The sequence below is a fragment of the Lynx canadensis genome, chromosome A3, assembly GCF_007474595.2.
Source record: "Lynx canadensis isolate LIC74 chromosome A3, mLynCan4.pri.v2, whole genome shotgun sequence".
In the NCBI taxonomy this organism is placed as follows: Eukaryota; Metazoa; Chordata; class Mammalia; order Carnivora; family Felidae; genus Lynx; species Lynx canadensis.
In genome coordinates, this window is record NC_044305.1 from 104,265,116 (window position 1) to 104,291,018 (window position 25,903).

The following is a 25,903-nucleotide window of genomic DNA, read 5'->3' on the forward strand; positions in this document are numbered from 1 at the left end:
ATGTGCATCCTATGCCTCAGGCGCAGCCTCGTCCTCAGAACTAAATTCTGTATCTCTCCGGCCCAAATTTCAGAACCAAATCCCTGAAAGTGGACAAGATGAAGCAGAACAAGCCTCTTCGAAGCGCCAGGAGACTCGTTCTTGGTCTTCCCGGGCAGTGAAAACGAAGGGTAGGGACGGGCCCCAAAGATCCCACACATGTTCTTCGGACGGCCCTTCCATCGGAGGACTGGAGGGACGTGACATCACACGTAGGCAGTATTTCCAGGGTGACCATAAGCCTCCTTTACATCCTCAACCGTCCTCCCCCGATCCGGACTACGGCTCCCGGAACGCTGGGACTAACCACCTTCAGAGCCATCAGCCTTTTTCTCAGAAACACGCGCTTGCGCGGAATTTCATACGTCATATTGAAGCGCGCTGGCCACTGAGACTTCTGGGGAATGGAGTTTGTGAGAAGGCCGAACATTGATTGGGAGCGCCAACGTCAGAGGCTTTGCGCAGGCGCATTGTTTTCCGGACCTGAAGAGGCGCCGTCTTCCTGGGTCCCGAGCACTCTGTGCCGGAGGTGAGGGCTGGGGGTGTTTGTCTTCGAGATGAGGAGTGAGCGCAGCGGCCGAGAGAAGGGAACACTGAGAACTTGGGGGAGGTGCTGTGGGAATAGAACAGGGTGACGCGGACGGAGCCAGCTTGCGGAGTGTGTCTGTGTGTGGACGTCCCGGCTCGGAGAGGGGCGGACGGAAAGTTGCCCCTCGCCCGCTATGTGTGCATGTGTTCCGTGGAGTGTGGGCACTGTTACGAGTGGTCTTTCAGCATAGATCCCAATGCCAGATCCCAACTTTCAGGTTGGAAGTTTGGAGCCTTCCTCCGCTCTTTTCGTTCTTCTTCCCATAATGGGTGTTTAATAAATACGGGTGGAAACTGACACTAAATCCATAGAATCGCCCACTCCGCCCCTTCCCTCTTTCCCAGAAAGAGTCTCAGATTGTCTCGTTTAGCCCCCTGCCTTGGGCCTTCGTATGAGGCTCCCATTTAAGGATAGATACTTCATTTTTTAGACTACATCATTGAACATTTTTACTTGATTTTAACCATGGCAGTTGAACTTTTAAGCGGTTGGAATCCATTGTTGAAACCTATGGTTATTATGTAGTTCATTGACAAGTTTAATTCTCGAAATAAGTACACCTCTAAGATATCCTTGATTTAAAAGAAGAATATTAGTGAATCGAGTCTGAGATGCAGTCCTTAAAGCTCTTGGTTTGACATACATGGTTATCCATTAATTAACCATGGTTAACCAATAATTAAAGCTACCTTAATGCCTAATGTGTCTGTTTCAGCTGTCAACATCATATACAATCTTTTCTTAGTTCAAAGGAATGAATGGCTAAATGAATGCTTTAATATCATTCTTTAGTTGCTAGGGGCCTTGAAGAGGGGCCCTTTCATGGAGGAGGTAGGATCTGAGGTGGCAAAAAAGCAAACAAACAAGGAGTAAGTAGCAAATCATTAGTCGGATTTGAGAGGGAACTGACTTTAACTGGAGTGAAGTGTCAAGAATAGTGAGAGATAAGGGTGGAGAAAAGTATACTGGTGTGATGACCTAGAGAATCAGGACAAAACCAAGTAGGCAGGGTGGATTTTATGGTTCTGATCCGGAGACTGACAGGAATAAAACTATTTGGGGACACCAATTCTAGAGGTCGTATCTAGGACTAGAGAGAGGAAGGGACTAGTGGCAGGGAGCCAGTTAGGAATGCAAAGTAATCCTGATGCAAGTTGTTAGGGACCTGAATTATGGTGTCAGTGGCGGGAAAGGATAAAAATGACAATGCAGAAGAAGGGTCAAGGGATCTATCTGGTGACTAACTTGATTTGAAAGGAAAGAAAGGTAAAAGTTTGAATTGGGGGCATCTGGAAAATAATAGCACAATAGAAAGAGAGGGGCTGATTGGGGAGTTGCATAGGGGAAGATGGTTTTGAGGTGCTGGCAGAATGCCAGATTCAACATTTGAGTCATTTGGAAACGCAAGTTGGGTTTGGAAGAGGGATTGTGACTAGATTGGGAGCCATCTCTGTAGAGGTGGAAAATGGAATGCCAGCTGGATGGACTTTCCGAGGGATAGCAAGAAGAGCATTGTACAAAGACTGAGCATTGGGCAGTGTCCTTGTTTCCAGGGCAAGACTGGGAAAAAGAGGCACACAGAGATGCAGTTTTATTGGTAGGAAGAAAGTCAGGCTAATGCAGTATCATAGCAACTACAGTCACCACTTGAAGAAGCAGGAACTTGTCAGGACAGTCAAAAGCTGCAAGAATTAAAGTTAAGGAGAAAAGGACTATCAGAATTAGAGGTCAGAAATGCACTAGTAAGTTTTGAGCGTGCAGTTTCAGGATGTGAGGGTTAGCAAGAGCAGGATAATGGATTCAAGAAGAGTAGGTGGCATTGATAGGTATATGTTACCAAGATTGATCATGAAAGGAAAACCCAAATGAGAACCCTTGCTACAGAGAGGCCATGGGATTTGGTGGAGATAGTTTCAGATAGATGAAGGGTTGTACTGTTTGAAGATGTGGGAATTGAAGCTATTGGTGAGGTGGGAGATGGTGGAGAAAGAAAGACTGGGAGCAGGGAGCAGATTCTAAGAGGCAACAGTAGTGGAAAGAAAGTAGGACACAGTCAGAGGGACACTCAGGTAAAGTCCCGGAGACAGACATTTCTGTTTGGTTGTCCTCACATCCCATGCTACCTAGCACATAGCAGGTGCCTGGACATATTTGTTGAATAGTAGGATGAATGAGTGGATGAATGGGTTGGTGTTGGGCGGTAGCAAGGAAAGCAACTTTCGTTTGTTGAACAGACAAATAAATGCTTTCCATTAACTATCTCATTCAATATTTATAACTACTTTGTGAAGTAGGTGTTAAACAACTGGGGGTCAACTTTTAGCTTAAGTGATATGCCCAAGCCTTTACAGATAATAATTAAAGGCCTGTGGAATGCGTTTTACCACACAGACCCGCCTCTTCTGGAACTCTTTTGTGAGTGAGTGTTCTACTGAAATTGAATGGTAGCTATGGAGGTTTGGAATAGCTACGGAGCAAGGATGGGAACACTAAAAGCTTTCCAGGCAAGGGCTTATTTGAAGATCTAGAATAAGAATTTGGGGAGTTTTTTCTCCAGAAATACTCTGAGAACCGGGAAGAGGACAAGAGAGAACAGAAGTAACTCCACGTGAATTTGGTGGATTTGGGGAGCCTTGAATTTCACCGAGAGCCTACTGAAGCAACTGCCCAGGAGGGAAGTCAGCCTGGCAGGGAGCCCACAGATAATGAGCACCCTGGGGGAGTATTGGTTGCTTAATGGCTGGGGGAGCTTTTATGCTCCCCATCATTTGTAATTTTTCAATGCTCACTTTATGAAAGTCATAATCTAATAAATGAAACTTTGAAAATTATCTTTAAGCATTTAAACACTGAGCAGTTTCAACTACAATTTCAGATGTAGTTCAACTGATTTGTTTGAAAAGCCCAAATGCTTTGGAAACATTCAAATACTTTGATTCCAAAGTTATTACTACACTTATACTTAAACCTACTCAAAAACATTGTAATTATAATTTCGTTGTAATTAGTCTTTTCATTATTTCTACCTTCCTAGGATTATAACATGACTTTTAGCTAATGCTAACACTTGGCACATTATTCTATATCCTTTATAGGTATTATTTAAGCATTACAGTAACTGTATTAGACAGATACCTTCATTATTCTAACTTTACAGATGGGTAAACTGAGACACAGGTTGAGAAACTTGCCTAAGGTCATACAGGTAGTAAGACACAGCTGGAATTTTATTTCAGGCAGTCTGCCAGAGTCCATACACCTAATGACTAAACTGTCCTGTATCTCTAAATACTAATTTTGACTTCTTACTAGGGCCCAGGAGTAATATTTTAAGATCCTCCTGGAAATGGAGGAATCTTAACAAACAAGGAAAAGACTACCATCTAAATGCAACTTGCAGGCTACTGATCATATCTGTTTCCATTTGTGTATACATATCACTCTGCCTCCTCCTAACAAGATTCAAACCCCAATCTCTCCTCAGGTCAAATTCTTTTTTTTTTTTTTTATAGTTATATTAAACTTGTCTTTCCAGTACTTTTTTTTTTTTTAAGTTTTTACCTTTTGCATAGGTTTTACACATTTATGCAAACTGGTGTTCACCTCAGGGTAATATTCTTTTAAAGTCTGGCTTAACCAGTGTTCAGTAACCCCTTGTCTAGTAAATGTATATTGATCTGGTCTTTCAGAGTTTTGGAAAACTGTACCTTACTAGGATCTTATCATTAATAAGGCAAGATGGAGGGTTCATCTAAGGAAGGAAGGGATTAAGTCTGCACGGTTACTTTGCCTTTTTAGAATCTAAAGTGGATTCATTATTAGAGGTACATGCTCTTCCTTCTTCCTGACCTCAGTACTGATTAGTCTGTTTAGGGTTTGTAGTTCCTCTCTCTGGCATTACTTGGTTTTACCTCCATTCCCTAGATTTCTTTTTTCATGCTTATATGAATGGGTGCAAGTATATATCCTAAGGATACATCTGTACTTGGTGAGTAGTCATATAATTAATAGAAAAAAACACAAAGTACTTATTTATATAACTAAAGGCTTACTCATTGCCCTGTTTGTATTACAACCAGTTTTTAATACTTTATATTAATTTTTCTATTTTGAGCGTTTAACTCACCGTCCTTCAAAATTCGAACTATTTCATTTAGCGATAATAATTTTTACAACTTGGCCAGTGAATCCAGAGTCACCTGATTTTTCCTATCCAAAGATGTGGGAACAGCTCAAATTCGAAATACTCCAAGCTGTACTCATTAGCTTTCCCCCCAAACCACCTTTTCCATTGCACATCTCCACGAATGGTAGCATTATGCACAGCGTTGTGCAAACGAGTGACCTGGAAGTCATAAGTCATCCTTGCCTCTCCCATCACCTTCGGCCTCCACTTCCAGTCAGTCTATTGTCTGTTCTTCATGTCTTGTCAGTAGTTCCCCTTCTTTCCATTTCTGCTGCCACTGCTTTTGTTCAGTTTTTCTTCATTTTTACTCAATTATGAGATTCCTCACTGGTTCTTCCTTACCTCCATTTTTGCCCTCCTCTGGTCCCATTCTGCTGCAGCTTCCAGAGTGGCATGGCTGCCTGTGTCAGAGGTCTCCAAGATCACCCCACATTCAAGGATTTGCCGGAAGGATGTGGGACTCGGCCTATAGTTGCACTCATGTCTAAGATGATGACCGATCTTGCAAGGATGCACAGCTAGGTCATGAGGGGAAGAGAGGTAGAATCTGGAGGAATTCATAGGCAGGCTTTCTTGTGTTCTCTCCCTGCCAGGAGGGGTCACACAGAACACATCCTCTCTAGCAATGAAAATGCAACAACATGTGTGTGATGTTCCAGCCCAAAAGAGCTCATTAGAGACTCAGAGCCCAAGTTATTTTTTATTGAGGGCAGGTCAGGTAGGCACCCTCTGCCTAACACCTACCAAAATTCCAGAGCGTCTAGCAGGAAAGCAAGCATCCAGCATAAACCGCATTGTTTGCACAAATCATTTAGGCATGGACCCAAATCATTTAGGCAATGGACCACCCTTCTCTTTTAGGGAACCCTCCCCAAATCTAAGTTCCCAGACCCCAGCCAAGGGTCAGTCTCACAAGTAGACCTTTCTAAGAGTAGCAGTCTCGGGTCTGCTTTGTAACTTTTCTGTACACCACCTTTCCTTCCTGTTATTTTTCCTGTACACCAAAGTAAATATGTACTCTTGTAAAAACAAAAATTAGAATGTAAAGAATTGTAAGAAATAGAATAAAATCACTTACAATTCCACCAAATTCCATTTACATTTTAGTATATATTCTTTCAGTCTTTTTTCTATACACATGTGCATACACAAATAAGTAATTTTAAGTGTGCATTCTTTTTTTTCTTTTAAAGTTAATTGATATTTGAGCAAGAGCACAAGTGGGGGAGGGCAGAGAGAGAGAGAGAGGAGAGAGGGGGGAGAGAGAGAATCCAAAGCAGGCTCTGCACTGTCAGTGCAGAGCCCAGTGTAGGGCTCGATTCCACAAACACTGAGATCATGACCTGAGGAGAAATCAAGAGTCAGACACTTGACTGACTGAGCCACCCAGGCGCCCCTAAGTGTGCATTCTTAATATTTGTGAATTTGTTTGAAAAACTTTTTTAGGGTGGGAGGGAGGGGAGAGTAGGTGATGAGCATTGAAGAGGGCATCTTTTGGGATGAGCACTGGGTGTTGTATGGAAACCAATTTGACAATATATTTCATATATTAAAAAATAAATTAAAATAAAAATTTCATTGCACATTTCCACAGGAAAAAAAAAACTTTTTTAAATAAACATCACAAAGTTGAACTCTCCTGGTTATCTGTACCAATCCCATATCCCTCCCTCCCCAGGGATAACTCACAATTTGGTACTTATTGTCTCATATAGACTTTTTTTTAATATTTAAGGATTATTTCCCTTTTTTAATGTCTATTTATTTTTGAGGGAGAGCCAGAGCATGCACGAGTGGGGGGAAGGGCAGAGAGAGAGAGGGAGGGAGACAGAATCCGAAGCAGGCTCCAAGCTCTGTGCTGACAGCACAGGGGCTGACATGGGGCTCAGACTCATGAACCATGAGATCATGACCTGAGCCAAAGTCAGATGCTGAACTAACTGAACCACCCAGGTGCCCCCCCCATATAGATTTTTGTAGATATTATTTACCTGTTTTTAAGTTTTGTATAAATACTACACAGTAATTCTAAAGCTTTCTTATTTTTTGCTCAGTAATTCTGTGATTTATCTCTATCATTAACATACAGCTCTACTCCATTCATCTTAATCAATGTGTAATATTCCTATACACATAAACTCACACACATATAATCACAGTTTATCCTACTGATGAACATTTAAGTCATTTGCAGTTTATCACTAGTGATCTTTTCCTTGGTGACTTTTTGTTTTAAATAGACTCCATGCCCAATGTGGGGCTTGAACTCACAACCCTGAGATCAAGAGTTGCATGCTCTAGTGACTGAGCCAGCCAGGCGCCCTTCCTTGGTGATTTGTAATGCCACCTCAGTTGTAGATCAAGCTTCTCTACATGTTTGGATACGTTTGCAGATTTTTTATTCTAGTCTATTAGTCTGTTATCTATGTGGTTATTTTTTCATGAAAATAAAAATCACATAGCATAGAGATTGAGAGCTGATTGACAGACCTGGGTTCAAATTCTACTTCAGCCTCTTACAAAGCCTTAACTTCACTAATCTGTAATATTGTACCTACCTTATTGATTTATGAGGATGGAATTAAATTATCCTTAGAAAGAGTGCTTAGCAGGGCCACATGGGTGGCTCAGTCAGTTTTTTTTTTTTTTTAATGTTTATTTTATTTTTGAGAAAGGATGTGAGTGGAGGAGGGGCAGAAAGAGAGGGAGACACAGGATCTGAAGCAGGCTCCAGGCTCTGAGATGTCAGCACAGAGCCCGACGTGAGGCTCAAACTCATGAACCCTGACATCATGACCTGCGCCAAAGTCGGTCGCTCAACCGACTGAGCACCCTAAGCATCTGACTCTTGATTTCAACTCAGGTCATGATCTCACAGTTCATGGGTTCGAGCCCCGCATTGGGCTCAGTGCTGACAGCTCAGAGCCTGTTTGGAATGCTCTCTCTCCCTCTCTGCCCCTCCCCCACTTGCGTGTGCTTTCTCTCTCTCAAAATAAATAAATAAACTTAAAAAAAAAAAAAGAGTGCTTAGCACAGTGCCTGGTGAATAGCAAATGCTCAATAAATGCTGGTTACTATGATGTTAAATGGTATTACAGTGTATGGATGGGCTGGATCACAAATTATTTAATCATATCTTCTGTTGTAGAAACTTAAGATATTTCAAATTTTTCCTGTATTTTAAGGATTAAATGAGATACTACATGTAAAGTGCTTCAAAAGTTACCACATGTAACACCTCAGTAAAGGTTAGTGTTAATGATGACTAAGAAAAACTTTGCATATATTCTCACTTATTTCTTTAGGACAAACTCCTAGGAGAGGGTTGCTGAGCCAAAGAGTATGTGTATTCCAAGGCCTGTGATACCAATCGCAATGATTTTTCTAAAACACAAATCTGATGGTAACCCTTCCATGTTTAATCCTCAGTGGTCTCCGTGGCTGTGGTCCTTCTTCTATGTATGGGCCCATGCAAAATTGTCCTTGATCTACCTGGCCTCTGCCCACTTCTCCAGTCTCATCTTTCCTTACAGCACTACTCACAGCCTAGACTTCTCCCATTCTAAGCTACTTACAGTTGTTCATCTTTTCCGTGTAAAGACCCATCTCCTCGTTTTTTTTTTTTTTTTTTAAACTTGATATTTTTCTTACCTAGAATGTTCCACCTCCTCCCCACCCAGATCAAAACTTATCTTAGATCCTGCTTCTGCCAAGGAACCTACAGCCTCCTATCTGCATTAGGCAAGCCCCTGATGGACACTCATCAGGTATCTCTTTATAGTACGTATCCATCCTGTAGTGACTCATTATTTGGGTTACTCTTTTGTCCTGTGTTCTAGACTATAAGCTTTTGGAGGACAAAGACAGTGTCCTATAGTTTTTGTCTTTGGCATAAAAAGTTGGTGCTAAATAAACATTAGTAGACGAATGAATGAATACCAAAGATCAGAACATATATTCCCTTGACTACAGGAGAATAGTCAGTGGGCCATCTCTTTTCCTCCTTCTTCCCAGGACCACACTTCCCATACCACTCATGAATCCCAAGAATGCTTGATTCAACTGTGTTTAATTAGACTCCTGACTGTGGGAAACTGAGACCTACTCAGCTAACTCAAGTAAAGGGAGTTTACTGATAAGGATTCACACAAAGCCTAAGAGGTTTAGAGTCTTAGGGAAATCCAAGAATAAATCAGGCTGGTCTATATGCAAACTGGAGCCCAGAGATGGTCCTACATGAATTGAGGGACTTCAAAGCCAGTAAAAAACTCTTAGGTCTTTGCTCCACTGCTGATGTGAGCAGGCTTTTCTTCCCCTGACCCATGTCTAGTCTTACCGTATCATGCCTCCCATGTACTCACTGGCTCTGCTTCCTGGTTACTTGGGCTCCCCTGATCCTCATGGCTACTTCCGTCCCTCATGATATCCTTTCAGCTCATCACCCACCTGTTGTCCTGACATTTCTTAGTTCACATTCCTGAGGAAGGATGTCACCTTTTCAAGCTAGATTGCATCTCAGTCTACCGGTCAACCTGCACATTGCCCACCTGAGACCTAAATCAGTGTGGCTCCCGGAGTGAGACGCAGCATCATGCAGAACAAAACATGGCTGTCCAAGTGCTGCTCCTGGAGCACGGGGTCGTGAATGGGTTATTTTTCTCTTAAAGAGACTATGGGTGTTTACTTGACACATCTTATCCATATAATCATTTATAAAATTTCTTGGACTTTTTATCTGGTAGCTATCAGGGCAATAGTGAATGTGACCTTATAAATACAGTATAAGCTTAATACATTCTTGGTTCCAGGAACAGAACTTCTCCTGTGGGATCATAGTAAAACAAGTCCCACATTGTATCCTGAGTAGTAATATCTGTGGTCTTTCGCTCCAGTTCTGGGGTGGGGTGGGGTTGCTCCTGGCCTTGCTTTGCTTTGTCTTCCCGTTTTGTAGGGTATCAGGAATGAGAATGGACATATGACTCACTGGTATTTGGAGATTTCCTGCTTTATGGGTCAGAAAACTACAAGACTAGTCTTTCTCATACCGACGTTCTCATCCCGTACCTCTTCCTCATTAGGACTCTGCCCTTTTCTACAAGGAGAGCACACAGGAGGGAATGGCCGCTGTGTCTCCAACTGACAGATGCCAGGTGAGGTGGACTTTGTGTTTCTGAAATACTCTGTTAGTCTCCAGAATGTAACCACTTTTCTGTGTCTATCCTGGAGCTTCTTCAATCAAACCTAACCAGGTGAATGAAGGACTCCACAGGGAATGTGTCTTTCCCATTTGATCTGTGGTATCCTTCAGTGACCTTTTCTTACCTTGAACGTGTGCCCAGCAGCCTGTCACCAGGCACACTGTGACCTTTGCGCTGAGTGATTTTGACTAAAAAGTGTTGGTACAGGTCTGCTTGGATGGTTTGGGGAACAGTTCTAGTCCTTATTTCCCTTTAGTGCATCTGTGTATAGACTGAGAGCAGACCCCAAGTATTCCAGGAGGTGTTGGGTTAGGCCAATGACACCTGTTGTAGAGCATCTCAGTGAGGTGGTAAGAGTTCTAAAGAGAGATGAGTGTGGGTAGAGACATGTGGCTTGCCCCATTCCCGCCCAAGGGCCCAGTGTCTTGAATTCTGTGCTCTGGCTTAGAACGTCTGCATGCACACTGGAGACTCATCTGGAGTTTTAGGACTGGAGGTAAAGATGCAGTCTTGCAGAATCACGAAGCATTAGCGTGAAATGAGGGGATCCTAAGGACAACCTAATCTACATCATCATTTTATGGATTTGTAAAAAAAAAAAAAAAAAAAAAAGACAATTGGTGGAATCTGAATAAGATTATAGATTATAGTCTAATATCAATGCTGTTTTCTTAGCTTTCATAATTATACTGTGATTATGCAAGAGAATATCCTTGTTTTTATAAAATATGAGTAAAGAAGCATCATGTTTGCAAGTTACATTCAGGAAAGGGACACCTGGGTGGCTCAGTTGGTTAAGTGTCTGACTCTTGATTTCAGCTCAGGTCATGATCTCACGGTCATGAGATCGAACCCCATGTCAGGCCCTGCATCAGGCTCTGCACTAGGCATGGGGCCTGCTTAATATTCTCAATCTCTCTCTCTCTCTCTCTCTGCTCCTTCCCTGCATGCATGCACACGCTTTCTCTCAAAAAAAAAAAAAAAAAAAAGTTCAGGAGAAAGATAGAATGTGTATGTACTGAGAGAAAGATAAAGCAAATGTGGAAAATGTTAACATTTGGGGAAGCTGGGTGAAGGGTACATAGGAATTCTTTGTTCTTTCCTTGCAAGTTTTCTGTAAGTATGAAAAAAGAGCCCCTGATATTCACAGGCTGAGCTGTGAGTATAGGGATTACGACCAAGAACTTCATGCCTCAGGGAATTATGCCACTTTCCCCAAGTGCTTCAAAGCCCTGCTTTATCAGAACCATGTCCCTTAACCTTCCCTCCACAACCTCAGGGCTGTCATCTTTATAGACTGTTTTGTCTGGTCCATGTAAAAAGAAGGGTTATGAGTAAGGGAGAATGTTATTGTGTTTCCAGGAATCAGTGACATTTGAGGATGTGGCTGTGATTTTCACAGATGAAGAGTGGAGGCATCTAGTCCCTATTCAGAAGGACCTCTACAAGGAGGTGATGCTGGAAAACTATAAGAGCATTGTCTCATTGGGTAAGGAGAGCTTCCCACAAGAAGTTAGACTCTGTACTGCGTTAATGGGGGGTCGTGGGCTAATAAGTGATACCTCTTCTCCCACCTGAGTTCTGAAGCACTGAGAGACAAAATGGAGGGGTAGAAGGCTATGGCTAAGATGTACAGCAACAGTGGACTTCTCAATTGTGAACCGCAGCATTGGACAGACTTGTTCCTGAGCCGTAGGCAAGGGAACCCCAGCCTCCCTTGCTCAGCAGTCTGCCCCTGCAATACAGAGGGCCCTGCTCCCCAGAGCAGGGGCAGACAGAAGAAGCCGAGTCACATATGCCCCGTCCTTCCCCCAGCTTATCAGGCAGGTAACTTTCTCAGCTCCATCCAGAGGATGAAGGGTTGGTGGGGGAGGTGGAGGGCAAGGGCTATCTTACTGAGGGAAATTTTCTTTTCAGAGAAGCAGAGAAGGGGAGGAAGAAGTGTTTCCCTTTAAAAAGAGGGCAGTATGGGCACAGAAATACAAGGCTGTGCCTCAGAGTAGGTCACTACTCTGCGTTTGATTTTGAATATTTATCTTAAATGCAATCTTAGAGGCGCACAGAAGGCACTTTGCAATTATAGAGACCTGTGTGACAAAGGGAAAATTAAGAATGACTGCCTGGAGGCACCTGCCTGGCTCACTTAGTCTGTACATCTTGCAGCTCTCGATCTCAGGGTTGTTGAGTTCAAGCCCCATATTGGGTGTAGAGCTTACTTAAAAAAAAAAAAAAAAAAGAAGCTGATGTAATATATTTGTGAGAAGTAAAGTTAGGCTCCTGTAGGTAGTGAGAACCTCTCAGGAGCTTCCAGCATAAGAGGCTGGGAGAGTGTACAGATTCAGAAACCAGTATAAAATAAGCAGGAGGTGGCAGCCAAAGGAGTCCCATTACAGATTTTATGCAAGGCATGTCAAGAATTTAAATAGGCCAAATAGGAAAAAACAGGTAAATATTCAGGGAACATTAAGGGAGACTGCTGAGCCTTTGTCACAGGCTTTGGTGGGATGAAATATTGGGGAAAATAGAATTCCTAGCAAAGGTCAGAAAGAGGAAGCCACAGGGAGGCCATGGATGTGGCCAGTTTATCAGCCGAGAATCAGCATACAACCAGATAGGTGTTCCGTGGGCCCAGGAAGAAAGTGTGTCTCTTTCCCAGTTTGGGGCCCCCAGTGCAATAGAAGTTTAGACTTCGAGACTATTTCTAGGATGGGTTCTATTTCTTTAAATAACCAAAAATGGACAGATTCACTTCTAGAAACTTGTCCCAAGGAAGTAATAGGATTAACAGCCCCTGGTATATAAAAATGTTCACCATATCATTGTTTGTTAATAGCAAAACATTAAAAACAGTCTGAATGTCTGTCAGCAGGAGATTAAATAAATTAGATTATTCCATACAACGTAACCTCTTGTAGCCATTAAAGTGCTAAGATAGATCTGTGTTAATTGAAGTAAAAGAATGTTTAAGTTTATTATTATGTGAAAAAAATCAAATTTACAAGTCAGGATTATTTTATAACCCATTTAAAAAAATTTTTTTAATGTTTATTTATTTTTGAGAGACAGACAGAGCATAGGTGGGGAAAGGGGACAGGAGAGAGGGAGACACAGAATTTGAAGCAGGCTCCAGGCTCTGGGCTGTGAGCACAGAGCCCGACATGGGGCTCGAACCCGCAAACTGTGAGATCATGACCTGAGCTGAAGTCAGATGCTTAACCAACTGAGCCACCCAGGTGCCCCTATAACCCAGTTTTTAACAGAATGTATCTATAGGTATCTTTCAGTTTCAAAATAGATACAAAGTACAAAAGGTGATTTTTCTTTTTACTTCAACTTACCCCTAATTTTCCTACAATGAGCATGACCCACTTGTTTAAATAAGAGCTTAGTAGTAAAGGGTAAACAAAAAGATTATATGTTTTTACTCAAGATGATCTGTTTTGATTCTCATCTTCCCTGACCCAAGGACTCTTTCCCCCCATCCTACCAGTGCTGAAGCTGGGACATCCCATTCAGTTCAGTGGGAAGAATAAACACATAATTCAAATGAATTTTATCAACTTTTTGACCAAGTGCTACTTTGTTTCCCTTAACTTAAAAAATTTTTTTTGATGTTTTTATTTATTTTTGAGACAGAGAGAAAGCACGAGATGGGGAAGGGCAGAGAGAGAGGGAGACAGGAACCGGAGTGGCCTCCGTGCTGACAGCAGAGAGCCCGAATCAGGGCTCGAACTCAGAGTGATGAGATCATGACCTGAGCTGGAGTCAGACGCTAGCTGATTGAGCCACCAGGGGCCCCATCTACTTGGTCCCTTTTAGAACCTCCATTCTGAGCATTCTTTTCCAGTACTTTGCGCTCTGTATTCCTGGTGTGTGCCCTCTGCCTTTTGCATTTTCTCTCAGAAGCACTCTGAGGCTGGGATTACGCTTTGAAATAGTGGCGTATTTTCATCATGTGCCTGGCTTGTTTCTTTCTCCATGAGCAGGACTCCCAGTTCCTCGACCTGAGGTCATTTTTCAGTTGAAGACAGGGGATGAGCCTTGGATAGTTGATCTTCATGGATCTGAGGAGAGAGAATGTCCAGAGAATGTCTCTCTAGGTAATTGTGTATGAACAGGGCTGGGCAGAGTTTGGGTTTGTTTTGTGGTTGTTATTTGGGTGTTTGGGAGGGAGGCTTGGGTACCACGTTTTTCCTCACATTCAAATCTTCTGCTTTAGTGTTTACTCTTTATCACCCACGAGCGTTGACTTTTTTTCTGTACACCTTAAAGTGTCACTCATCTTTATTCACCAAATGTTGTTCTCTCAGATCTGTCACATTGCCCGTTCACCCTTTGATATTCCTATTCCCCACCATCCTCTCCACTCAGTGTACTCTCCTAGTTATCCTGGCCATGCTCCCAATGGAAGGTCTTCTCTTTTCTGAGATGTCCACTGTCAGTTCTATTCCCTACTTTCTTCTCCCTTCCCAGGTCTCAGTCTTTCCCCAGCATGGACAAGTGTCTGTGCAAGCGAGTGAGGCAGTCACCACACTCTACTTTTCCGATTTATCGTAGTGTCTCTTCTTTCTGATGTAGTATTTCCCAGCCCAGGAAAGAAACTGCATCTGTATTTTCTGTCCATTCCAGATTGGGAGACCAAACCTGAGCCTCAGGGTGCTTCGGAAGAAGAAAGACCAGGACGAATAGTGAGGGAAAGGCTTGGAAGAAAAGTTCCTCTGTGTCCTAAATTTGAAGCTCGTGCCCTGGAGGGTGAGTTAGAAACAGGGAAGGGGAGCCCTGTGGTGCAGAGCTGCAAGAAGTCCCTTTCCCAGAAGGAAAATTTGCAGCAAGGGTCTAGCCCTCTGAAGAAAATTCTCACTAAGGAGAGAGACCAGGAATGCAGCAACTGTGGGAAGACCTTTTTTGACCACTCATCACTTATCCGCCACCAGAGGACTCACACTGGAGAGAAGCCCTATGACTGTCACGAGTGCGGGAAGGCCTTCAGTCACAGGAGCAGTCTCAGCAGACATCTGATGTCTCACACGGGGGAGAGCCCCTACGAATGCAACGCGTGTGGGAAGGCCTTCTTCGACCGGTCGTCCCTAACGGTCCATCAGCGAATTCATACCGGAGAGAAGCCCTTTAAATGCAGCGAGTGCGGAAAGGCCTTCTTTGACCGCTCGTCCCTTACTCGACACCAGAGAATTCATACTGGAGAAAGTCCTTATGAATGTAATCAGTGCGGGAAAGCCTTCAGCCAGAAAAGTATTCTTACTCGACATCAGCTCATCCACACTGGCAGGAAGCCCTATGAATGTAATGAGTGTGGGAAAGCCTTCTATGGCGTCTCGTCGCTGAACAGACATCAGAAAGCTCACACTGGAGAGCCTCGCTATCGGTGCGGTGAGTGTGGGAAAGCTTTCTTTGACCGCTCGTCCCTCACGCAGCACCAGAAGATTCACACTGGAGACAAGCCATACGAATGCACCGAATGCGGGAAAGCCTTTAGCCAGAGGTGCCGGCTTACGCGACATCAGAGAGTGCACACGGGAGAGAAACCCTTCGAATGCAGCGTGTGTGGCAAAGTGTTCAGTTCGAAATCGTCAGTCATTCAACATCAACGGCGTTATGCCAAACAAGGAATAGACTGAGTTGGGTGGAAGCTTCAGTCAGCGGACCACCGTAGAAACCCAAGACTGGTCTTTCCCACAGCAGGCAAATCCCTCATTTGAGCACTCTGCGTATTCTGGCCACTACTCCCCTTTTCCATTTCTGCTGCCACGGTGTGAATAAACACTCGCTACCTACTGTGTTATAGAACTGATGTGGGATGCCGGAAAGGAGGCTGTGACTCTAAAGAGTCGACATTTTGCTGAAACTTATCAGACAATAGGATAAATGTTAGGAGGTGATCCGCAGGCACGCCTCTTGTCTGAGGCCCCAGGTATCACTGCACTTTAATAACCGGAGGCCAGGATGGGAGGGATGGCAGAATTGTGTCAGGGCCGCACTGTTGCTTCCAGAACGGTTCTTTTTATAGCTGGGTCCCTTTCCCCTGGGAGCTTTTTTGGGCACTGAACTTGTTCTTTGTGTCCTAGCTTGTAGGTCCCTTCTGCTGCTGCTGCTGCTGCTGCTGCTGCTATGACTAGCTAGCTAGCTAGCACTTACCGAGTGCTCATTATGGGGTAAGCACTCAGTGGAGAGTTCGGCAAAGAGTAGATTATTTGGTCCTCTCACCAACCCTATCAAGTAGAAGTAGGTACTGTTACTATCCTCATTTTACAGATGAGCAAACTGAAATTTAGAGGTGTCGAATAATTTGCCCAAGGTGGCACAGCTAGGAAAAGGTGAAGCCAAGTCTTGGATACAAGTCTGCCTTCAAAGTCTGTTCCTTTAAGCATTATGCTCTACGGTTTGTTTCATAATTTATGTACGTGTAATCTCTCCTCAACTAGATTGTAAGCACTTGGGGGCGTGACTTACGTGTCTTTGTATCTCACACGGTGCCTTGCACATAATAGGTGCTCAATAAATATTTATCCGAATTAATGACTTTTCTACCTACCAAGTTCTATCTGTGTAAAGCATATCCTTGGGTTCGTCCTTTCTCTGAATTTTCAGTCTAGCCTACACCTTTCTCATCTCAGCTCCCTTACTGCAGTAGTCATTTCCTCATTTGAATTCTTTCCTCTTCACTATTGAACAGGCGAATGCTATGCTATGGTGCCATAGTAAGTAACCCCCCAAGTAAAGTTTTCTTTCTCACGTAAAATCCGATGTGAGTCAAGTCTGTCTTACTCCATCCTCATCATTTAGAACTTGTCGCCTCTAGGGTTATCATGAAAGAGAAAGCTGGGAGGTATTTTAGGACATTTTTAAGGGCCATCCCTTCTTCTCTCCGCATCTCATAAACCAGAACCCAGCACCAGAGGCTAGGAAAGCACCTCAGTATTTGGTTAACATCAACGGCCTCTGTCGCAAATTACATTTTGCACATTACTGACATTTTGCACACTACTATTAGGCCAGTCTTTCTAGTCTTTCTAAATGACTCTCTCCTGCCCATCAATACCTTATTCAAGACCTAAAATACCTCCCTGTTTAATGAAATCTCGGAATATTTAAGGTCTGCCTTGATGTGATTCCACCTCTCTGAACTTCTGACTCCCGAAATGCTGAGTCCCAAAAAACTCCTGTATGCCCTGGGCCCAGTCCTATATTTTTATTTTATCAAAGGTCAGGCGCTAGGCAACTTCGACTCCAGGTGTCTGCATTCCTTTCCGGGTTGCTTGAGGTGAAGCCCAGAAGAGGACTTGATTCTGAAAGGCTGTCTGGAACTCAGTTCTCCCAGCATGAATCCCAGGGGACCAAGAAACATTTCTCCTGGGAGCTAAAGTCATATTCAAGAAGGTGGATCGCCAAACAGACCACTCCCCACCTCCTAACAACCCTATTTGTCCACCTTTCTTAGAGCAGACGAGTGGCAGGGAAGGCTTTTTCATGTGTGGACTCTTGAAGCAACTTAAGGAAAAACACTTCACAGAGTGCAGAGTGCAGAATCTATCAGAGTGGATAATAGCTGGTATTATTTAATGTCCAGTAGAAAATAAAAGGGACGATTGACAGATTTTGACTGATGACTATATCTGAGAGTTCTGAATTTTTAATTTATTCCCTTGTTAGAAGTAAAGTGAGGATCAGGAGCGCCTGGGGGGCTCAGTCAGTTGAAGGCCCAGCTCTTGATTTTGGCAAGGTCATGATCCCAAGTGCATGGGATTGAGCCCCGCATCAGGCTCCACACTGAGCATGGAGCCTGCTTAAGATTCTCTCCCTCTGCCTCTCTGCTGCTCTTTCTCTCTCTACACACACACACATAAAAAAGGAAGATGTAAATAAGTAAATTGAGAATCAGGTATTTTCCTAAGATATTCTGCTATTGTCAGCAAGATAAAACTAGAACAAATTCAGAATACTAATGGACCTGGGACTACAGTGGTTAGTGAAACAGAAAGGGGATATAAATTTGATACTTTCCCTTTGTTACCTTTTTGGTTTTTTTAAGTTTTTTTTAAGTTTATTTATTTAGCAATAGAGACCGCATGAGCAGGGGAAGGGCAGAGAGAGAGGGAGAGAGAATCCCAAGCAGGCTCCCTAACATCAGCACAGAGCCCAATAGGGGGCTTGAACTCAGGAAACCATGAGATCATGACCTGAGCTGAAATTAAGAGTCAGATGTTTAACTGACTGAGCCACCCAGGCACCCCATCTTTGTTCTTTTTTTAAATGTAGTGATCTGGAGGGCTTTTTTTTTTTTTTTTTTTTCATGTGAAATACTATTCCACCTACTAAAAATTCTGAGGGAAGGGCCACTTTACCTTTGAACTGGTATCTCCCAATAGGGCATACAGTACTGGAGGCCTTAAATTTTGAGGTTTTAGCTTCACCAAATGATCATTAGTAGTAGCAAATCTTGGAACCAGAAATTGGTCAAATTTTTAAAATTAAAAATACCATAGTTTTAAAATTAAAAATGAAACTGGTGAGATTAATTTTTATAATCAAGTTTTAATTTAAAAATAGTTGAATAAATGTTTCATTCAATGTCATTTCCACATGTAATCAACGCAAAAATTATTGACATGTGTTACAACCTTTTTGAAAAAAACTAAATTTTCGAGGTGACTGGGCGGCTCAGTTGGTTGGGCACTCGACTTTGGCTCCGGTCATGACCTCGTGGTTCCACGGGTCGGAGCCCCACCTCAGGCTCTGTGCTGGCAGCTCAGAGCCTGGAGCCTGCTTCTGATTCTGTGTCTCCCTCTCTCTGCCCTCCTCCCGCTCATGCTGTCTCTCTCTCTCTCTCTCCCTCTCTCTCTCTCTCTCTCTCAAACATTAAAAAAAGAAAAAAAATTAAATAATCTTCAACTTCTTTGTATTTACAGCACATCTCAAGTTCAGACTAGTCACATTTCAAGTGCTCAAGAGCTACCTGTGGCTAGCAGCTACTATATCGTACAGCACAGTTTCGGATAGCCATCAGGGGCTTTTATAGGTAACAGATAAAGGGACTATTTTGAGTTTTTTTTATTTTTAAACTTTTTTTAATGTTTGTTTTTGAGAGAGAGAGACACACAGCTTGAGCGGGGGAGGGGCAGAGAGAGAGAGAGAGAGAGAGAGACAACCTGAAACAGGTTCCAGGCTCTGAGCTGTCAGCACAGAGCCCAACACAGGGCTCAAACCCATGAACCGTGAGATCGTGACCTGAGCCAAAGTCAGATGCCCAACCAACTGAGCCATCCAGGCGCCTCTGAATTTTTTTTTTTTATGTTTCTTTATTTTTGAGACAGAGAGAGACTGAGCATGAGTGGGGGAGGGACAGAGAGGGGGAGACACAGAATCTGAAGCAGGCTCCTGGATGTGAGCTGTCAGCACAGAGCCTGACGCAGAGCTTCAACCCACCAGCTGTGAGATCATGACCTGAGCCAAAATCGGATGCTTAACTGACTGAGCGACCCACGCACTCCAGGAGTTATTTTGATCATTGGAGATGTTTGAGGGGTGCTTGTTTCTGGTCCTGTGGTAAGCACTCTGCACCTGCAGAAAGGAGTCTTTTGCTTCCAGTAGGTCAAGCGTCTGGGTGAGGTCCAAGCCTGGGAAGCCTGTTGTTACCATCCCTCAGGCACATTTTTTTTTATAAATAGATCTCAGAACAGCTGCTTGGATCTTTGTGTGCCTGACTCCTTTGTTCTGAGTTGGATCTTTTGTTATCTCAGGTAGGGAAGAGATGTTACTTATGGACCTCTAACAACCCAATCAGGATATGGAAGAGGAAATATCTAAGGTTGCCAGTTGTGAAAGATAAACGATCCTTCGTGTGATCATCACCTCTTTCTGAGCAGGGTATTAGAATCCATTTATTATGACTCTAGAGGGAGGAAAATATTCTATTAGAATGGGCAAAGCATGAATGGGTGCTGGCAATGGATGGGCCCAGTGGAAACTACTGGAGCTCCCCCACCACTCCAAAACTGTCAATATAAAACAGTGAGGAAAATTAAAGGCATGACAATAAAGTTGGGGGACCTGGGAGTGATTTGTCCCACCATTTCCTTTCTGATTCCTTGACTTGTCTGGTGAAAAAGCTAGATCCAAGAAGTTAACTATCTCTGAGAGCTCAATAGAAAAGCTAATGAAGAAGAGTCAACTGTAGCTCGTTTTGTGCTTTGCCTTGTTTCTAAATTGGAAGATGGCTGTCAGTTGCCTCTTGAGGGATATGTAGCCATTGATCTAGTTAACACATTCTTTTCTATACCCATTAAATTGATCCACTAATAGCGGTGTAAATTTAACTTCACTTTGAACAAACTAGCAATTTGCTTTTATTGTCCTGCCACTGAGATAATTCATTATTTTTGCATTATACCATAATCTGATAGAGCAAGATTTAAATAATTAAAATACTGATGTTAGTCATTACACTAATGACAGTATCTGTTAAATAAGGGAAGGAGAAAAAGCCAATAAACAGTGTGTAATTAAGTTGGTCACTGCCGTGGGCAACTGAGGTTCAGTCCCACTGGGACCTGGGGAATCATGTCAAATGAGCCTCAGGATTATCTGCCCTTGAAGTGGGGAGCATTTATCTACTGGCTCCCATCCCCCATTGGTTAAGTGTTGCTGCATGAACATCAAGGCTTGCTGTAGTCATCCCCTGTGGCAGAGTCAGAGAGTAACTCCAGGGAGGAAAGTGAAAAGTGTGGGGTACGACCAAGGCAAGGGGTTATCTGATTATGTTTGTGCAAATGTGGTTGCTGCAGCATGGCTGGGGTAAAATTTGGGCCAAGAGAATATGAGGTAGTGTACCCAAGGTGTTTGGTATAAGGGTAGAGAGTGAGCCCATTTGAATATAATGAGCTTGAGATGTTTGTGAAATATCCAGACATATGTAGGAATGTTCTGCAGGCAGACTGAACCTGAAAAGAGTGATTTCATATATATGGATGATACCTGAAACCATATAGGTGGTGGGAAATAGCTTATGAAGGTAGAGTGTTGGAAGAGACTAGGATCTAGGATAGGTCCTTAAAGAACACAGATTTAATGGGCATGAAAAGAGGAAGAGTCCATAAAAGAAAAGTAAATGGAAGAGACTAGGTAGGTAAGAGAAACACTAGGTGAGAGCAGGTTAACAGGAAAGACTTTCAAGAAAGGGAATAGTCAAAAAGTGTTCAATGTTGTCAAGTGGTCAAGAAAACCAAAGCATTAGGGGCGCCTGGGTGGCTCAGTCGGTTGAGCATCCGACTTCAGCTCAGGTCATGATCTCACAGCTCGTGAGTTTGGGCCCCGCGTCGGACTCGGTGCTAACAGCTCAGGGCCTGGAGCCTGCTTCAGATTCTGTATCTCCCTCTCTCCCTGCCCCTAACCCACTCGCATTCTGTCTCTGTCTCTCTCAAAAATAAATAAACATAAAAAAAAAAAAGAAAGCCAAAGCATTACCCACCCCCACCCCCTGATTTGTCGATAACTTGGATGGTGGCGCCAAAGCCATATTGGAATGAATTTGGTTAAGGAATGGGTGGAGAGGAAGGTAAACATAGCAAGTATCTTCAACGTTGAGTAGTTTCGCTTTGATAAAAAGGAGAGGTTAAGATTGGTAGCTGGAGGGGGATGTGAAACGAAGAGAATATTTCTTTTAAAATGTAAGAGATGTAAAAAAAAAAAATGTAAGAGATGTGAACATGTATCAGGATGCCTTCGGGTACAGCAGATAGAAAATGCTTCCTCAACTTGCTTTAAGCCTCAAGGGACTTTATTAACTAACATAATTACAAAGCCCAGATGTATCTCTGTTTATTGTTCTACACTTGATCTTAGCCAAAAGGCCGAGAAGCGATCTGTTTATTGTTCTAATTGGAGAGGGCAGTAGAATGAACGTGAAGAAAGGCAAATTTGTATTTCTGATTACAGGCAAGTATGGGAATTCTCTCCCAAGCTTTCTCCGCTCCACCCCCACTCGGAAAGCGAGGGAGATGAAGCAGCAGGTGCCTGAAGAGAGTAGAGGTTGCAAATAGCCTCCTGGATAGAAAACTGTCTAAGAAAGAGGCATCCTTGGTAGGGGTCCGCCTGGGGCAAGCGAACAGGGAGGGCCAGGAGACAGCCTTGGGTCTTCACTTTTTTTTTTTTACTACATTTTCTTTCTTTTTTACTACATTTACTACATTTCTTCCCTTCATTTTTACTACAAGTGTCACCTTCCACCTTTTGAATGACGCACGCGACTACCCCTGTGGTACCTCAGGAGGCGGGGCCTCCGAAAACCCGCCCCGAGGCCTTCTGGGAATCGTAGTTTTCCGAGGGCACTTTGCGCAGGCGCTCTGTGGTCCTGCTCCTCGTGGGGCCGCCGGGAGCCGGTTGGCGCCCAAGGTGAGGACCAGGGGTTCGGTGTGGTGGGACCCGTGGCTGCGGCGAGAGGAAGGTGTTGAAGAACGGGCCGGGAAGGAAGTTGGGCTGCGAGGCGCGATGACGTGAGGGTGGAACCGAAATGGGGTGTTTGGAACTATCCTTGGCCGCTGCTCCCAGGCTGACCTTGATCCGACCTGCAGCGGGGAAGGGGAGGAGGCGCCAGCTGCAGGCCCGGCGCGACTCAGGGTGACGACATGGGTGCGAGGTGAAGTGAGACGTCGGTAGCCTGGCCCCGCAGTGTGAGATGACGTGCGCTGGGGTGCGCAGGGCCGCGCTCCGCAGTGTGTATCCGCCGGGTAGAATGGCGCATTTCCTCCCGAGGCGGTCCTTCCCCTGCTTGGGAAGTGCTGGGGGCTCAGTACACCAGGATTGAACTGACTCCGCTGAATCCTGCTGGTCCATCCTTCCCGGAAAGCCCCTCAATTACTCATTTCTCTCGGTTCCCTGGGCCAGGGTTTCAACCGCTTGCACCCGGCTTCTTGGAGCTGTCCAGTGGCGCTCCCTCTTTGAGAGCTGCTTTCCAACACCAACTAGACTTTCTTGCAAAACTTGGTATTTCAATTAGTCTGCAAAGATTTCTGGAGTACTAAGTATGTGGAAGTAGCTTTCTTAGTGTGAGGAAAGCAAGATTTGACTCCCAAGATTTGCCTACTTGGAAAGATAAAGATACAAATAACTGTAGTATAAGATAGTATACACCAGGTGATTGAATCAGAAATCTGAGCGTTCAAAGACGGTAATGACCCTGAGTCTTTGTTTTGTGATGTGGATCAATTTGGTTATGGATTGGAAAAGAGTTTATAGGCTTGGCTAGAAACATCCACAGCTTATTTTAATGATACTGGCAGGCATCTTAAGATTAATGCCACCCTTTTGGTTCTGTGAGCCACACTGGATGCTGTGTCCTCTATGTACCCCCAGGACTCAAAAGAGCTCTTAAGAGGAGAGGTCTGGTAGCAGAACGTGAACAATGAAACCTCAGGTAAGAAGGTAGAAGATTGGTTTTGCTCCCTGTCTTAGGTCTCTTTGGGTTGCAAACTGCAGAAACCCCGCTCAAACTAGTAGAAGGGGGATTCATTTTGAGGATGCTTGGTTAGGTCACGGAACCCAAGGAAAAAGACTGCAGTGTGCTTGTAAACTGCAACTGGGGACAGAACAAAAAAATTCAGGACCCTCTCTTAACCCCTTGCCTTTACTTCTGTTTGTACTTCTGTTTTATATTTCCCTGTCACTGCTGACTGGCTTTTTCTGCTCTCAGATGGCATGACAAAATGTGACTGTCAAGGGCTCCCAGGTTTTCATGCCCTCAAGGGGAGCCTCATGAGAGGCTGACCTCTTTTTCTTGGTTCCACTTCCAAAATGCCAGGGGAAGGACTAATTGGTTCAGATGCCAGTCAGCTTTGTCCAGGAAATAGAGACCGTTTTTAGTAATGTATGGATGTGAATAAAGATATTGCCTTGAAAAGTGTGAAGTATTGGCAGAGCTCCAGAGACAGAACAGTAGATGCTTCTTGTTGCCTGTCATTCACCTTGAAATACAACTACTAAGAAAATCACTCTGTAAAGAGTGGTAGGCCTGTCCTGGCCATAGTTCATGTCTCTGAGAACTGCTCTTCATTGTGCTCCTTGGCAATGGCTGAGTGGGCAAGAGGTGGAAACGTGATCTAAGGTCATTAGCCTCTCAATGGCTAACAACCACAAAGGTCTTGAGAATTCTAAGTAGGAGACACAGAGACCATGGCCACTTAATTGTGGGTGTTAGAACAATAAACTCAGGAGGGCTGGGAGTTAAAGACCTTATTGAACCTTGTCTGTACAGAGGAGAATGTTCCGAGAACATTCCTCTGAGAACTCAGAACATTCTCTTGGGGGATGAAGAGGTGCAAGACCCATGTAGCCCTTGGTGGCTTGGTTCCAGCACCATTCTCATTTGTGGTCACCTCCAGGCACATGTCAGATGGCCTGCGTACACAGAAATTATCAATGTAATCTTGCTGTTGGCCATTCTAAATGTCCAAGATGGTATATCCAGGTTCTCTATCAAGATACGTTGCTCTATCTTGATCTCAAGAGCAAGAGATAAAGATGTATGGCACCATCATTATCCTTCAGTATCCAGCAGGATACACAAGTCTATTCATGAAAAAAAAAATCTGATTGGTAGTGGATCACCATCATAATTGGAGTCCAGAAGATAGTGCCAAATGTGACTTATCCTACTGGTTTGTATGGATTATATTACATAGAGTCAGCCTTGGATGAGTACTATTGGGTCCCTTTACCCTCTTTCTTTTTCTAGTCTTTTGCCCTCCCTAGTGGATACCGACTACATTTTTAACAGTCTTTGTAATAAAACCCTGAGAGAATGTTATTCTGGCATTCCCTGTGGACAGGGAAGTTTGGGGAGATCGTTGTTCCCGGCTCTACTCCTGGAAGGATTTTTCAGATCCTCTGAATAAAGCTTCTGTTAGGTAAATGAATCTTTTTCTTGAGAATAGTATTACCTCTCCTGTCTTCCAGTTGCTGTTATGTCACAGATTGTCTCCATATCAGGCCCAAAGATCAGAAGGCCGGGAGAGAAGAGGACGGAGATTCTTCCTCCTGTTTCGGACATATAGTTACACTGTGCGGTCTGCCTTGATACTTGACTGCTGGGCTTTTAAGACTCACCCCTCCTTCTTGCCCTTGTGTCTCACACCTGGACAAGCTGATAAGGAAGTCTGAATGCTCTCTCCTTGGGCATTGGTGGGGGATTCCAATCACACAAGCCCCTTCCTGTGGGCATGTGGGCACGCTCACCCTGGCCCTGCCCCCTAACCACAATAAAGACCAGGCTGGTCTCCTTTCCTCCTTTCCTCCTCCTCTCTAGAGCCATTTTGGACCTATTGAGAGACCGGCTCTGCTCTCTCCAGAGACCTCAATGACATAAGTAATAAACCTTTCTATATACTTGGTCTGTGTTTGTGCGTGTGGCATCATCATTCTCAATATTGAAACCAAACTTCGCGTGGGGTCTGTCTCTGCAGGTGACCATTGCACTCTGGACACCCTAGCTCTCTAGCTAATCCTTTATTTCCCATGGGCTTCTGTGATGCCAGCCAGTGCTGTAGGGGCAGCAGTCAGTCAGTCCATCCCGGTTGGTCCTGCTGCCCCTTTTGCTGGAGAAGCAATTGTATTCAGTTCTGGACTGAATTGAATAGCTGGGTATCATTTTGCATATAGCCTCCTAGTTCTATGGAAACTTTAAAAATGACTGTAACAGGGGCCTCTGGCTGGCTCAGTCAGAGGAGCATGCAACTCTTGATCTCAGGGTCATGCGTTCAAGCCCCACGTTGGGTATAGAGATTACTAAATAATAAACTTAAAAAAATGGACTCTAACAAAAAAAAAAGATGACCCTAAAGAAACTGGCTGGAATTTCTAGCATTTGGTGTTTGATTCCATTTC

The 25,903-nt window shown here is 43.9% G+C and overlaps 1 protein-coding gene across 2 annotated transcripts; it reads left to right on the top strand.

Annotated features, from left to right (window-relative positions):
• The first annotated feature begins 510 nt into the window (after positions 1 to 510).
• On the top strand, positions 511 to 16,546 carry ZNF2 (zinc finger protein 2). Of its 2 annotated transcripts, XM_030311176.1 has the most exons (5): positions 511 to 568; positions 9,893 to 9,964; positions 11,375 to 11,501; positions 13,999 to 14,112; positions 14,642 to 16,546. In XM_030311176.1, the coding sequence occupies exons 2-5, from the start codon at positions 9,932 to 9,934 to the stop codon at positions 15,646 to 15,648; spliced, it is 1,281 nt and encodes a 426-aa protein (XP_030167036.1). In that variant the 5' UTR covers positions 511 to 568; positions 9,893 to 9,931; the 3' UTR covers positions 15,649 to 16,546. The 2 variants fall into 2 exon arrangements, with proteins under 2 accessions (XP_030167036.1, XP_030167037.1); XM_030311177.1 differs by lacking the exon at positions 11,375 to 11,501 and having other exon boundaries at positions 541 to 568.
• The last annotated feature ends 9,357 nt before the right edge of the window (positions 16,547 to 25,903 follow it).

What these genes read in the sequence shown, in the direction of transcription:
- ZNF2 (XM_030311176.1), top strand. Translation starts at nt 9,932, where the DNA reads ATGGCCGCTGTGTCTCCAACTGACAGATGCCAG. An exon ending in CTCCAACTGACAGATGCCAG is followed by an intron (nt 9,965 to 11,374) that starts GTGAGGTGGACT and finishes TTGTGTTTCCAG; the next exon opens with GAATCAGTGACATTTGAGGA. An exon ending in TAAGAGCATTGTCTCATTGG is followed by an intron (nt 11,502 to 13,998) that starts GTAAGGAGAGCT and finishes CTCCATGAGCAG; the next exon opens with GACTCCCAGTTCCTCGACCT.